Here is a 14,251-nt window from a genome sequence, read left to right as displayed (position 1 = left end):
AGACACCTGGAGCATCGCCTCCTGCTGCTGTCTCCCTTGCGTCGTTCCCCCTCCCGAACCTTTTCTCCTCTCTTCCGACCTGCGCTATCCGCTTGCGACCCTCCCACTCCTTTCATTAGCCCCCTCTGCCTCTTTGTCTCAAATCCGGACTAGACTATCGACTCCTTCACATCGATTCCCAGCTCGCTCGGCTATTCCGACGCTCAGATCTTCCCTCCCGACTCGTCTCGACAAGTCCCATCGATACCGTCGAGCACGCTGGCCGATATCCTCTTTCCTCGATTACTGATGGAGCCCGCTCCATGCTAGCCTAACCTTCCTTTGACCTTTCCCTTATCATCCCTTTCCCCGATTTCGCATCGACTCCCTTCACCATGGGCTTATCGCCGTCAAACAGCCACCACCGACGGCGGAGCTCAGTCCTCACCAGCACGGCTGGTTCTTCCCATGCCGCTGCCCTAGACCAGCGGGACGACCCATCGAGATTGACAGGTGATGGCCTCGGATACAAACGGGACGACCTGAAAGTGGGCGAGGATCCAGACGTGTCGGACCTTTCCTCCATTGCGGAGAGTGTGGAAATGGATCATATCACCTCAGATGACGACGTTCACGATGACGAGGAAACGGGCCTCACGGCGAGACAACGACGCCAGAGACGACGCCGGAGACAACAACGCAGGCAGTTGGATGCTCGGATTGCCGGGGTCAAGGCGTCGAAAACCGATGATCTCGCGGGTCAGAGTGTCACCCAGCGGCTCCTGATCAATGCGACGTTGATCCTGATGTGGTATTTCTTTTCGCTGGCGATCTCGATTGTGAGTAGTGATGCCCTCTTCCCCGGTCTGGGGTTGAGAGCTGTGGTAGGAGAAAAGCTAATGCGCCGGATAGTACAACAAGTGGATGTTCTCCGAAGATGACATCGTATTCCCCTACCCTCTCTTCACCACGAGTTTGCATATGCTGGTTCAGTTCACGCTCGCCTCGACCCTCCTTTGGATCTTCCCCTCCCTACGGCCAAAGGCCCCCCCTCCGCCCGATGGGGCGGAACCCGAACCCCTCCTGACCAAGCTCTTCTACTTCACTCGTCTCGTCCCCTGCGGAACGGCCACGTCGCTCGATATTGGTCTGGGGAACATGTCCCTCAAATTCATCTCGCTCACCTTTTTGACCATGTGTAAATCGTCCGCCCTCGCCTTTGTCCTCATCTTCGCCTTCCTCTTCCGCCTCGAAACTCCTTCGTTCAAGCTCATCCTCATCATCGCCGCCATGACCGTCGGCGTCGTCATGATGGTCGCCGGCGAGACGGCCTTCAATACCATCGGCTTCGTCCTCGTCATCGCGTCGGCCTTCTTCTCCGGCTTCCGGTGGGGCTTGACACAGATCCTCCTTCTCCGCCATCCCGCCACCGGCAATCCCTTCTCCACCCTCTTCTTCCTCACTCCCGTGATGTTCCTGTCCCTCATCGTGATTGCCACCTCGATCGAGGGCCCGTCTCAGATCTTCACCGGCGTGGTGGCCCTCACCGACGAGCACGGGGGTGCCTTCGCGGCGTTCCTCCTCATCTTCCCGGGCGTGCTCGCCTTCTGCATGATCGCGGCCGAGTTCGCCCTTCTGAAACGGTCCTCCGTGGTCACCCTGAGTATCTGCGGCATATTCAAAGAGGTGGTCACCATCAGTGCGGCCGGTGTCATCTTCCACGACCAGCTGACGCTGATCAATTTGACGGGCTTGTTCGTGACGATCTGCAGCATCGGCTGCTACAATTACATGAAAATCGCCAAGATGCGCGCCGATGCCCAAAAGGCCTCGTGGGACCGGAGTCCGGATCTGGACTCGGACTCGGAGGACCTGGGTCCCGTCCGGACCCGGGGTGGATACCACCAGGTCGCGGACCAGGAGACCACGATGGTGGAGTCCCCCACGATCCACGTCGATGACAATGTCAATATCACGCCCCCGAGCGACGCGCCCATCAACGGAGGACGGTCGTACCGGGTTCGCGCCAGCGGAGCGAGCAGTGCTGTCCACGGGCTCAGCATCAACACCACGAACCTGGAGGATCCAGATAAGATCCAAGTGTCTCGGCCGTCTCCCATGAAATCGGCCCCGCCGATCGTCATCTCCGCCGACACGCAGTTCCCACCCCAGGGAACGCGAGGACCCAGCCCGTCCGAGGATACTCGATCATCGCCCGAACGACACCCGGCCAGTGATGGACAATGATTGGACCGTTCTGCTACCTTGTCCTCTCTCGTCTCTTCTACTCCGACAGTCGATGCGTTGTCTCCATGCCGTTCTCATCCAGCTCTCCAACCGCGTCTTGACGCCTACCCGGGCTCTTCATGTGCCCGGAAGATTCTCGAGAGCAATGACTCATGGAAGACGACGCTCACTCCGCGAAGCGATACATACGCGTCCTCGCATCTGTTGATTTATATCCACGACTCGGCCGGCACTTCACCGGTGTGAAAATGCTTGAAGTGCACAGTCCACCGCACATATCGGCGCGGCTTCGTATAGAGTGATTGTTTCGCGTGATATACCATGTCTACCTCCACTACCCAAGAAAATATCTCATCTCATCTCATCTCATATATCTTAGCATTTGGACTTCCAGCTGAAGTCTGGCATATTATACAGAATACCCATTTGCATTGAACTTGTCCAGGTTGTTATAGTAGTTTTGGGTGTATAACTGTAAATATCTTGTAGATGTAGCTCTGAGCGTTTGAACTGGAAACCACATTATAAAGCTCTTGAAGCTCAAGCGATTATTTTACAATGTATCAAATCATCTCATAGTAATATCTCAATATCTCAATCCTCCTCCGCATGACTTTGACACCCCTCATCCTCACTCCCCCCATGTTCATCATCATCACCATCATCAACCTTCTTCCCACCCGCTGTCTTCCCCCGTTTCGGGGCCCCATTCATCATCTCCATCAAGGTCTTCTGCCCACTCTTCCCGCCCTCCTTCTTCAACCTCTTCTTCTCCTCCGCCTCCATCTTCCTCTCATACTGCTCCTGATGTTTCGCTCGCACCTCCTTCCCCTCATCTGCCAGTTGCGCCTCCAGCGCGCGGAATTCCGCCCCCTCGGGATCCATCCCGATGAGCGATTCGAGGAGCTCGATTTCGCGCGCCCATATCGCCGGGTCTGATACCGCGGCCGTGGATTTGGAGGTTGAGTTTGGGGGAGGGGGTCGGTCGATGGGTGTTTCGAGGATCATGGGGAGGTTTTCGAAGCGCGGCTCGTTCATGACGTTGTGGAAGGCGCGGAGGCCGAGGAATCCCGTGCCGATGTTGGCGTGCAGGTCGCGGTTGCTGCCGCGGGGGGCTTTGGAGTCGTTGAGGTGTAGGGCGCGCAGGTGTTGCAGGCCGATTTGGTCTTCGAATTCTTGGAGGAAGGAGGTGAAGCCCGTGGGTGTGGTTAGGTCGTAGCCTGCTGCGAAGCTGTGGCAGGTGTCGATGCAGATTCCGATGCGGGGGTGGTATTCGGCGGGGATTTGGGAGAGGATCGTGCGGAAGTCGCTGAGGTTGCCGCCGATTGTGGAGCCGTGGCCACACATGGTTTCGAGGACGGGGACGACTGTGGTTGTTGCTGCTAGGGCGTTGGTGAGGGCTTTGGCGAGGCGGGTGAGTGCTGAGGGGAAGGGGCTTTGGTTGGCGCTGCCGGGGCTGTTGGGGGGGATTTTGTTAGGGTTGTATGGTTGATAGGGGAGGGGGGGGAGGGATGTACTGGAAATTGTAGAGGGTGATTCCTAGGGCTTCACAGCGGAGGAGGTCCTCGAGGAAGGAATCGTAGGCTTGCTTTGCTTTGGCTTTGTCTTCTTGGGCTAGGTTGACGAGGTAGGATCCGTGGGGAAGAATGTGTCTGTATAATGTGAGTCTATTTGTGTGGCTGGGTGGGGTGTGGTGTATTCGGTGGCAGACTTACTTGGTGCCGTCATATTTCTGGTCGGTGCAGAGACGACGAAACTGGTCTCTATGGTCGTCTTGTAGTGGAGGATTGTCCCATTTTCTCTGGGATTTGAGGAACAGAGCAAATGCATTGCCTCTGCAAGTAATCGGTTAGCGTTGATAATTATGGATAGACAGGTTGCATACCCAATGTGAACACTATTGTTGATGGAATTGAAAACACCCTTTGCTGCACTAACATGAGCTCCCACACACATGCGCAGACCTTGCGTCCGAGCCCTCAACGGCACCATCTCGGCTTCGATCTCCTTCTTCGTCTTCCGTTTCTTGGTGGTTTTCACGGCCGGTGCGGGCTTTTCTTCCGGTTTATCGACCTTTGTCTGTGCTTCTTCGTCCGCCACAGATACAGTGGTATCTTCTTCCGCGATTTTCTCCTCCTTGATGGAGACCTTGACAGCCCGTCCACGGGCGGTTTTCTTCAACGCAGCGTTGGTGGATGTGACCTCGTCTTGCTCAGGCTCTTCTTTGACCTCCAAGCTCGGCAACCCCTCATGCGCTTTGGTGCGTTTCGATCGTCGTAGAGGGGAGCTTGGCTCGGTACTGTCGACCTGTCTCTTGCTGCCTTTGCTAGGGCTGGCTGTCGGCGAGATGGCGCTCGATGCCGCTTTACGGGCGACGCGCGGCATGTCAGCAGTCCGATCACTTATGGCCAATATTTGGAAAGTGTGGGAGCACTGAAATATGCACTGAAGCTGAATGACTTCCAATTGATAGTTGCAGAGAGCAAGGAATAAGGTGCTTGTACTGGTTTGGCTGCGATAAGAAGAGCTCAAAGTTCGCGCGTCGAGCGTGTCGCGGGGATGACTCAGCCGGAGCTCATTAGCTTTCCCGATCGGGTAATCCACCCACGTGACCCGTTACTGGGACAACGGGCAGCAGTTGTTTATCGATAAACGACCCGTTTTGGATCCGAATCCACACCAGAATTTCATCTTCAACGACCATCGACCACCCTGTCATTCGACCGCCACGACCACCGAAACCACCGATAACACCGCCCAGATTATACTCAACGCCACTAACACCTAAGGAGAACCAAATCGTTATCTTCTTCACCCCCTCATTCGCCGTCGCCGCCATGGCGGCCTCCGAGGACTTGGTTGACTTCGATATCATCGAGAACCAGAAAGAAAACATCCAGTCTTTACCCGGTGGACGATCCGCCAGGGAGCTGGCCCGGTTATTCTCACCAAGGGAATCAGAGGGCAAGCTTGCTTCTCCATCGCCGAACGACACGAGGACACTCAACGACGCCATTCGACAGGAATATGAAACCGAACTGCAGGCCATTTCAGAGTCGGACGACCCGCTCGATATATATGATCGCTATGTCAAATGGGCCCTGAACGCGTACCCGTCTTCTCAAGCCACGCCGGAGTCCGGACTGTTACCCTTGCTGGAACGCGCTGTGCGCGAATTTCTGTCATCATCGCATTATAAGAACGACCCTCGCTACCTGCGCCTCTGGCTTCACTACATTAGACTGTTCTCCGACTCGCCGCGCGAGACGTTTGCCTTCCTAGCGCGTCACCACATTGGAGAAGGCCTCGCCCTTTTCTATGAGGAATTTGCTGCGTGGCTGGAGGGTGCAGGCAGGTGGACACAAGCCGATGAAGTGTATCGGCTCGGCATTGACCGCGAAGCACGTCCCGCCGAACGGCTCGTTCGGAAATATAGCGAATTCCAACAGCGCTACGAGCGGCGCACCCAGGATAACGGACCGTCGTCTCCCGCCTTGCCAGCTGTTCGACCGGCGTTGGTCGCCAAGGTGGACCCCTTCGCTTCGGCACCGGCTGAGTCCAGCGACCCGCAGGCCCAGCAACAATCTTCCCCCGCGGCGTCCGCGCCCAAGACAAAATCGAAAAAACCCAAGATGGCCATCTTCTCCGACGCTGACTCCGGAGCAAGCCAGCCAGCGGTGTCTAAACCGTCCAAGGGATGGGAGAGTATCGGATCGGTGCAGGACCGAAAGAAAGAAAACACGATGGAGGCAAAGCCGTGGGTAGGCGAGACCTTGAAAGCCGGGAAGAAACCGGCGCCCACGCAAAAAATGACGATATTTCGGGATGAGGTAAGTGCAATTGGTTTTTTGGCCCTGACTCGACTTCCACATATTTACGATCACAGGACTAATTAGTGGCATGAAACCCTCTTCGGTTTACGATTTATGTATCCAGTCAAATTCCAATGCAGAAAACAATGAGCCAATGCAGTCCAAGCGTGTTCCAGAGCATCGTATAAGGGAGGCAGTTAACCCACGTACCGGAAGACGAGAACGCGTTTTCGTGAATCTAAATGCGGTATATCCGGACATCGCCAATCCTTGCAATGAAGTTAGTTTCGAAGAACTTTGGGCGATGAACCGTGGGTGGATGAACAAGAACTGGCGGGCGCAGAAAGAACCCCTGAGGCAGATTACCGGGAACGAGCAGGTTGACCCCAGCCTTGATAGGGACTTACCGGAACAATTTCAACACAAGTTGAGCGTCAAAGATATTGATCCCCATGCTGCGGAGCACGATGCAGTCATGGAGAAGAAGAGCAAGAAAGCACAGAAACTCAAACTGCGCGAGGTCAAAGGAGAAACACAGACTGGTAAGGCCTATCCTGACATGCATACTCGACTGGGTCCCACGCTTCCGGAGCCACACCACTGACTCTATACACAGTCAAGATGAAATTCGATTCCCCAACGAAGAACAACAAGTCGCGTCGCAAGAGCACCCACGAGCCAACGATGACCATGCACACTCGGGCCGCCACGGATGAGATATACAGCATCTTCAACCAGCCACTAAAGGCAGAGGAGAATGTAGCCGAGAGCAGTGATTTTGAGGACGACGACTACACCAGCGCCGGCGAAAGCACGATGACCGGTCACCTTTCCGCCGCTTCGAGCGACTTCGGCGACGATACCTTTCACAAATCCTTTGGCGAAAGCGAGGGGGACGGCCTGGACGACACTCGCGCAGAAAGCGTGGTGGATGGCGAATGGACTCAGTACTCGACCAACCAAGACACCTGCGATGTGTCCGCTGTGCAGTCGCCATCCGGCACACCCAAGCACTCGTTGTTGGATGGAGCAGATGATGCTTGCAGTGTGGATAGTGACGAATATGATCAGACGGACCGATTCGTCCCTCAGATGCCAGAAGACTATAACCCCCCACTTGGCACGTACCGTGACCCTGCCATTATGGCCCAGAATCGTCTACCTTTCATGACCCCTATCGTGGAGCAGACCGAACACTCCTTCGCTTCAATGACCGCAGCTCGGGCTCATATGTACAGCGCGAAGACCCCTTCGAAGCATTCGTCGGCTAACCTCCTCGCCACTCCGCTCGCTGAGACCCCTCGCCTGGGTCATTTGCCCGAACTCCCGGAAGATGTGACCCTGAGCCCCTCCGCCGCGAGGGCGCTTTCCAGCTTCACCTCCCACTCCCCAGCCAAGCTGATGGGCTCTCCCCGAGTTATTGTCCCGGACGCACAGTGCAATCCGACCCATAGCAGCGTCCGCAATACCATTCTCAGGTCTCTGGAGCCCCCACTAACATCATATCCTGGCTATCACAGTCACCCGGAAATGGGGACACACTACGCTTCCGAGATTCAGAGATTCATGAAGACTGCCGTCAAACGCCCCAGGAGTGGCGACGAGGCTTCCTTCGATGTGCCGATCTTGGAACTCCCAGGCTCTGAACGAAATTACATCATCAGGAGGGAGCTGGGGGCCGGTGCTTATGCCCCTGTTTATCTTGCTGAGAGCATCGACAGTTTGTCTTCTGACTCGGAAGCTGATGATAGTCATCCCGCTTGTCGCAAGGGGAAGTCTAGCATGCCTCGGTATGGCTTTGAAGCGATCAAGTTGGAAGTCGGGCCGCCGAGTGCCTGGGAGTTTTACATGATACGGACGGCCCACGAACGGCTGATACGCAGCCCTGGGTTGGCTCGCAGTGCGGATAGTATCATTAACCTGCATGAACTGCACGTGTACAAGGGCGAAAGCATTCTGGTGGAGGATTACCGAGGGCAGGGGACGCTGTTGGATCTGGTGAACATAGTCCGCAATGAGCCCATCACACCCAACGGCAACGGCGAAGGCCTCGACGAGGCTCTGGCTATGTTTTTCGCCGTAGAACTTTTCCGAACCGTTGAATCTCTTCACGCGTGCAATATCCTGCATGGCGATATCAAAGCGGATAACTGTCTCGTCCGGTTCGACGACAAGCCCGCAGCGCCGCCTTCTCTTCTCGATCTAGACGGGGATTTTCCGGACCCGCGGGAAATCCACTATTCCCCCCGTGGGTCCTACGGTTGGGACAACAAAGGTCTCTCGCTAATCGACTTCGGACGTGCCATCGACATGCAAGCCTTCAATCCCTCCGTCCAGTTCGTCGCAGACTGGGAAGCCAAGGGCCACGAATGCACCGAGATCCGAGAGAATCGCCCCTGGACGCACCAAATCGACCTCTACGGCCTGGCGGGTACCATCCATGTCATGCTCTTCGGGAAATACATCGAGTCGGCCCCGATGCGTCGCAGCGAGGGTGCTCCCGCCCAGTCTAGCGGCGCCACCCGAACCTACCAGATCCGCGAGTCGCTCAAGCGATACTGGGAACGGGACATCTGGCGCGACGTGTTCGACCTCCTTTTGAACCCCTCCGCCGACCGCTGGGTCCAAATGGAACGACAGGGAACCCCGCAGGATGAGAATGAAAATAGCGTTCCCGGTTCGCCTGTCCTCCCTGTCCTACGGTCGATGCGATTCGTGCGCGAACGCATGGAGGCGTGGCTTTTGGCCAATGCGGAGAAGAAGGGTCTTGGTCTGCAGATCCGTAGATTGGAGGCTATCTACGCGGAGAGGAAGAAGCGATTGGAGCGGACGTGATTGTCTGCTTCAGACTTCTTTCTGCTCCTCCTTTTTTTCTATTCTTCTTCGCTGTTCACTTCCCTCTTGACTTTGTTGCTTTGGTGGACAAGCTATGCTTGTTGTTTTCACGATAGACGCGATGCTTCACGACATCTTTCTTTCTTTCTTTCTATTGCGTTTCGCTATACCCCCGCCAATTCCCTTCTGGATCTCATTCGTTTTCTTCTTGCAGCGTTGGCGTTTGAGGTGGAGAGGCTGAACCTCGATCTTGATCTTATCTTCATGTTATGGTTTCTTTTCGTGGTATTTGTTTCTGTCCTAGTTTTATCTACCTAATATTCATTCTATTTGGTTCTCTACAGACTTCTCAGGTTGACCTGATAATCACCGTGCATGATACTTAGAAGCTATCTATATCTCACTAGCTAAACTACCTACTTTCCTACTAACTGTATACAACTACTGCTATCTCTACAATCATTATACTACTATGACAGATTCTCCCTTACACAAGCTCAAAGAGAAAACCATCTCACTGGAGTATCTTCTACGAAAAAGAATTTCGAGTATAAAATAATTCAAATAAATCAATTCAAAAAAACTCAGATCGTTGACTGCGCAATGAATAGCGAATCAGTCATCAAATCAATCAATCAGTCAATCAATAATATCATGTGCATATCATGTCCATATCCGTGGTAAGTCATCGTCATCAGCATAATCATCAGCAGCATCATCAGCATAAGCATAAGCATCATCAGCAGTACTAACTGGACTTTGTTGCGTCCAGGGTGTTTGCTTTGCTGGTTGGTTGGTTGGTTGTCTAGTATGCGCGCTTGGGGGTTGGGGGGAAAGTAAACAAGATGAGGAAAGAAAGGAAGAGATGGATAAAGAAGATGATGGGAGAGGGAGGGAGAGAAGGTAGATAGACCATGTGAAAGGAAGGAGAAGAAGAAGAAGAAGAAGGAGAAGATAAAGTTGGAAAAAATTCGTAGTGAAGAGTGTATGATAGAATAGATTCAGTTCAGCTGCTTATACAAGACAGGAACAAAAAATGAGAGATAAAGAAAGAAAGTAAGTAAGAAAAAAGAGAATATAATCTCCAGAAAGGAAACAAGACTGAGAAAAAAAAAAAATCGCTGCATAACGCTTGTCATTCATTCAACGTCACAGCCATATCATGATCGTTTCAAGTTTTTCTTTTTGCGTCGTCGATCGTTTTCATGCATCTATTGAGTAGTCGTTTCAATCAATACCAACATCAACATCGTCTCCGTACCGGTCATATTGCAATGCATGCATGCTTCTTTCTTGGGTTTAGGATGGGAGGTTTGGTTTGTGGGGGAGAAGAAGGAGAAGCATGCACGCTGCTCATCATCATAAAGTCAAGTCAAATCAATAAAAGAAAAAGACGCCAAGACGATGACGAGGGTAGATGGACTGTGATCAATCAAAGGGAGAGTGGAGAGAGAATAAGGAAAGTTAAAGATAGGTGGTAGTTGAGAGCAGCTGGGGTGCGCTGATTTGGGTTGTACAAGGCTTGCCTCGTTCCTCTCGCTTGCCGGCGTTGGTCCGAACAATGCGTTGCTGATGTCGACCAAGAGAGGGTTCTTCGAGGTGAAATAAAGAAAACAAAGAGGTAAAGAAAGGTTAATGAGTGTGGTGGATAGGAGATCAACAATGGCTTCGGGAGTTGTCCATGGCTATTGTTGTATGCGAGATAATGGCCATTGTGGTGGGAGGCCCAAGCCAATGTCGCTCCGGCCCGTAGATTGAGACACAAGGAAATCAGAAGTAGGAAAACTGGTGAAAGATAGTGTAGGTTGATCAGTTCAACCGAAGAGAATAGGAACAGAAGGAGATCATCGCATGTGGTCAGGAAGTCTTTCCGTAGCCAGGTCGTAAGAGGTACACCGTTCGCTCATGGCTTATTGGGAGTACCTAACCACACGATTATCATCCAACAGACTGTAACTGTGTTGTCCGCGACTTTTGTGTCGGGCTGTATTTGTCGATTGTTTATCGTCCTTGTCTTGGCGAGGTGAGCAGAGTTTTGGGGTTTCGTGTATATCTTTTTTTTTTTTTTTTTTTTTTTTTTTTTTCATTTCTCGTTTTCTTCGTTTGTTGTTTTTATCTCATTCATAATATCGTCAGGGCCATTTCGGTCATTAGATCACTTGATGGGAAGGATCCAAGTCCAAGCGCATCATCTAAATCATTAAAAAAGGATGTCAAAACACGTTGACACCATGGTGCATGGCGAAACCAGATTCCAACGCCGTCCGCCCTCTAAGCAGTTGGGCAATGTGGGTTCTGGCCAGCCTTACTGTTTCGTGTAGGGCAAATTCAAGATCTGCCGGCGAATGCGCTCGGCGTCGGAGATGCCCTGTTCGGTGGGGTCGTACGGAAGCACGCCTGTCCGTGCTCGACTGCGGCCTTGGGAATCCGGGGTCGCCAGTTTGGGTTGCGGGTCCATGGACCGGCCGATAAAAGGGTCGGATAGGGAAGGCGCGTGCCGAATCCGCCGGGCTGGGCCGGGCCGTTTGGGGGTCTCGATCTTGAACGGGGATCCCAGGCGCCGGATGTTCTCGCCCGCATCGCCATCTAGGTGGTTGAGCAGAGAAGGGATGGCGAGTTTGTCCGTGGAACCGCCTTCATCGTTGCGCGATGACGACGACGGAGGGGAGAACAGTTGATTGATGGCCGGAGGATGCACCGCGCTGGTCGTCGCCCCGCGGGTTCGCAGTCGGATACGGCGCTGGCCCAAGTCGTTGAGTTTGCCCTGGCGGAATAATTCCTCCAGGTGGCGTTGGGTTTCGTCTTGCGCCGGCGACTCGTCCGCAGGAAGATCGTTGCGAGGGACCGGACCGTGCTGGTGGTCCGCAGTCGGGAGCGCATCCATGCGCGGTAGCGATCGCAGCCGGGCGCCCGTCACATGGATGGTCTCGCGGCGGGAGCCCGGGCGATGGATTCGATGGCGGGAGGTGTTCGGGCCCCATGTATTGTACGCAAACGGGGACCCGAGACGGGGCGCCTCCATCTCCCGTTCGTCGAAGCTCCACGACTTGGGCGGGAGCGAGCGGGGTTCAGCGGATGGAAGGGGATGCCATTCGGGGTTCGTCATATGAGACGGTCCCTCCGCCGCCAGCTGCGACAGGGGAGTGAAAACCGAGCTTGTGACCAGAGAGACCCCCAGGTCGCGCGTGGCATAGGCGGCGCTGTTGCCCGCGCTTTCGGGCTCGAGGCGGGGCAACAGGTCCAGGGCCGGGCTCGGGCTTTTGGACTGCATCATCCGCTGGTAGTGCGGCGCAATGGAGAACTTGCGTTTGCAGAGCAGTTTGAGTCTGCGACGCGTGGCGGCTTCCGACCGGGGCCAGATGAGCGTGGTGGCCGGTTCCGCTTTGGGCGTGGGGGTCGCATCTCCACTCCGCGACTGATGCGCGGGCGCAGGGGGGTCGGCGCAGGGTTGCCGGGTGAGCCGATAGCGCTTCCGTTCCCAGTTCCTCTTGGCCTCGCGCGCGACCCGGTGGGTGACGCCCAGCGGCGGGATACTCCCGGGGGTCATCTTGAACGGAGTGATGAGGGGGTTCTGGATATAGAGCTGGTAGGTGTTCCAGAGGTGGTTGTCCATGTCCAGGGTCCACTTCTCCTTGGATCGCAGACCGCGGGGCCTCCACGGTTTGCGGGGCAACGGCGGCGACTCGGCGAGCGGCTTGGGGGCAATTTCCAGGTGGAAGAACGGGTCATAGGAATCGCTCTCCATGCTGGTGCAGCTTCCGCCCACGGAGCGCCGGGAGGCGTAGGTTTCAATCGAGGAGATGGAGGAGTCCGAGGCGTGCGAACACGCGGATCCCGGACGCTCAATGGCGTCGCCCCACAGCTGGGGATCGTCGGACCGCCACGAATCGGTGGGTGGGGGGTCGGCGGGGTCGGGACGGATCTGGGCCGGGGGAGTCTTCAAGACCACGCGATGCCGGGGCGGCGCCAAGAGGTGGACATTGTGGGGCGGGGCGATGGAGGACGAGGGGTCCTCGGCCGGCTCACAACTAGGGGGAATTTCAATTGAGGGGAGGGGGACATCGGGGGAGGTGGAGCGGACGGTGCTGCGGTCGTATTCGACTTGCGCAAAAATGTCGGACCCGGAGCGGGCGCGGGATCTCCGCCAGCGACAACTAGCATGGCGGGGCGGGGGAGGCGGGACTTCAAGTTGAATCGACGACCGCTCCGGGGTCCGTGGCTCACCGAAACTCATGGAAGGAAAGGTAAAGTTCTTAGGCAGGGTGCGCGACAGGCCTTGCTGTGGGAAAGCCATGACAGGCGACGTCCCGATGTGGGGACGATCGAACCAGACGGGTGATCGATCTCAAGTACGCTGGTTCGTTTCTTTTTTCGTTTTTTCGTGTCCGATGTAGGCAATCTCTATGGCCCAATCATTTCGGAGGTCGCAACCCAGTCAATGGTTTCAACGATAAGGTGGATGTCACCAGGGAGGGCGCAGGCTATCCGAAACGACGTCGCGGTGAGTCTCGAAGTTCAGCCCAGGGCACGTGAACCTCCCGCTCGGAGTGATGACCCGGGAAAGGATTCCGGACAGTAGACGAGGCAAGGAAATGTGATTTCGACGGTGCAACGCAGGCAATAGGATGCGATGCGACGTTGACGAGTGCGCGTGCTATAAATGTCGTAAAATCGTGAAAGTGGCGTTACTGGGTTAAGAAAAAAAAGGAAACGGAAACAGAGAATGAAAGCAAGAGTCAAAAAAAGGAAAAGAAGCACGTCAAGGTGAGTGAGTGGTTGGATGTGCAGGACGATGTGAAGCTAGACAGTCAACACATCGCATAGGATTCCGGGCTCCGTTCGGGGGATGAAGGAGGGAAGCTCTATGGGATTGGGACACACACGAACGCCAGACCAACACAAAAGAAAGGGTAAGGAAATGGAGTGGAAAGGATGGGGAGTGAACAAGCCACGCGCTTGATTTGAGAAAATCAGCGACAGTAGCTTGTGCGGGGGGGAAGGGGGAAGGGGGGAGAAAGGAGAAGGGTGGAAAGAGAGGTGGAAAGAGAGGTGGAAAGAGAGGTGGAAAGAGAGGTGGAAAGGTGAGGAAGAAGAAGAGAAGAAGAAGAGAGAGAGAAGTGGAGGAGGAGAGAATAGAACGGGCTGGGCGTGGAAGGATCTCGGGGCAGATCAGGGTTACCACTATAGTATAGTATAGTGTACACTAGAGCACTAGAGTATTCCTATCGATCAGATAGATATACTCTTCTACTTCTTCTCGTGTTATACTTCCAATATCAACAGTAAATAAATACAGTCCCTTTTCGACCTCAAGAATGTAGTAGTCGCGTGACGGCCTTCCGGTTCAAAACAATCATATCATTCTTTCAGACCCATCA

The 14,251-nt window shown here is 54.5% G+C and overlaps 4 protein-coding genes across 4 annotated transcripts; 2 read left to right on the top strand and 2 right to left on the bottom strand.

The window, feature by feature from the left end:
• Positions 1-374: 374 nt before the first annotated feature.
• Positions 375-2,226, top strand: P168DRAFT_238732 (putative nucleotide-sugar transporter; the record flags this gene model as incomplete). The annotated part of the gene is made up of 2 exons (XM_024833625.1): positions 375-818; positions 892-2,226. 2 exons carry the CDS (start codon positions 375-377, stop codon positions 2,224-2,226), a joined length of 1,779 nt encoding a protein of 592 aa, XP_024691728.1.
• A 532-nt stretch (positions 2,227-2,758) lies between these two features.
• Positions 2,759-4,705, bottom strand: P168DRAFT_255269 (DNA-(apurinic or apyrimidinic site) lyase APN1). The gene is made up of 4 exons (XM_024834453.1): positions 4,112-4,705; positions 3,942-4,061; positions 3,744-3,878; positions 2,759-3,682 (listed from the first exon to the last, which is right to left on the bottom strand). The coding sequence occupies exons 1-4, from the start codon at positions 4,609-4,611 to the stop codon at positions 2,821-2,823; spliced, it is 1,617 nt and encodes a 538-aa protein (XP_024691727.1). The 5' UTR covers positions 4,612-4,705; the 3' UTR covers positions 2,759-2,820.
• Positions 4,706-4,930: 225 nt separating this feature from the next.
• Positions 4,931-9,181, top strand: P168DRAFT_255267 (putative checkpoint protein kinase (SldA)). Its single transcript, XM_024834452.1, has 3 exons — positions 4,931-6,056; positions 6,163-6,580; positions 6,655-9,181. Exons 1-3 carry the CDS (start codon positions 5,064-5,066, stop codon positions 8,871-8,873), a joined length of 3,630 nt encoding a protein of 1,209 aa, XP_024691726.1. The 5' UTR covers positions 4,931-5,063; the 3' UTR covers positions 8,874-9,181.
• A 1,997-nt stretch (positions 9,182-11,178) lies between these two features.
• Positions 11,179-13,167, bottom strand: P168DRAFT_282896 (uncharacterized protein; the record flags this gene model as incomplete). The annotated part of the gene is made up of 1 exon (XM_024836015.1): positions 11,179-13,167. The coding sequence occupies one exon, from the start codon at positions 13,165-13,167 to the stop codon at positions 11,179-11,181; it is 1,989 nt and encodes a 662-aa protein (XP_024691725.1).
• Between the last annotated feature and the right edge of the window lie 1,084 nt (positions 13,168-14,251).

This window comes from Aspergillus campestris, assembly GCF_002847485.1.
Source record: "Aspergillus campestris IBT 28561 chromosome Unknown P168scaffold_8, whole genome shotgun sequence".
Lineage (NCBI taxonomy): Eukaryota > Fungi > Ascomycota > Eurotiomycetes > Eurotiales > Aspergillaceae > Aspergillus > Aspergillus campestris.
Note: the sequence above shows the minus strand (reverse complement) of the source record. Positions and strands in the feature narration are given on the sequence as shown.

Excerpts from the sequence above, each read along its gene's own strand:
- P168DRAFT_255269 (XM_024834453.1), bottom strand. The coding sequence starts at position 4,611 with ATGCCGCGCGTCGCCCGTAAAGCGGCATCGAGCGCCATCTCGCCGACA. Across the intron at positions 4,062-4,111 it reads AACAATAGTGTTCACATTGG|AGGCAATGCATTTGCTCTGT; the intron begins GTATGCAACCTG and ends GATTACTTGCAG. Across the intron at positions 3,879-3,941 it reads CAGAAATATGACGGCACCAA|ACACATTCTTCCCCACGGAT; the intron begins GTAAGTCTGCCA and ends CACATTATACAG.
- P168DRAFT_255267 (XM_024834452.1), top strand. The coding sequence starts at position 5,064 with ATGGCGGCCTCCGAGGACTTGGTTGACTTCGATATCATCGAGAACCAG. Across the intron at positions 6,057-6,162 it reads TGACGATATTTCGGGATGAG|TCAAATTCCAATGCAGAAAA; the intron begins GTAAGTGCAATT and ends TTATGTATCCAG. Across the intron at positions 6,581-6,654 it reads CAAAGGAGAAACACAGACTG|TCAAGATGAAATTCGATTCC; the intron begins GTAAGGCCTATC and ends CTCTATACACAG.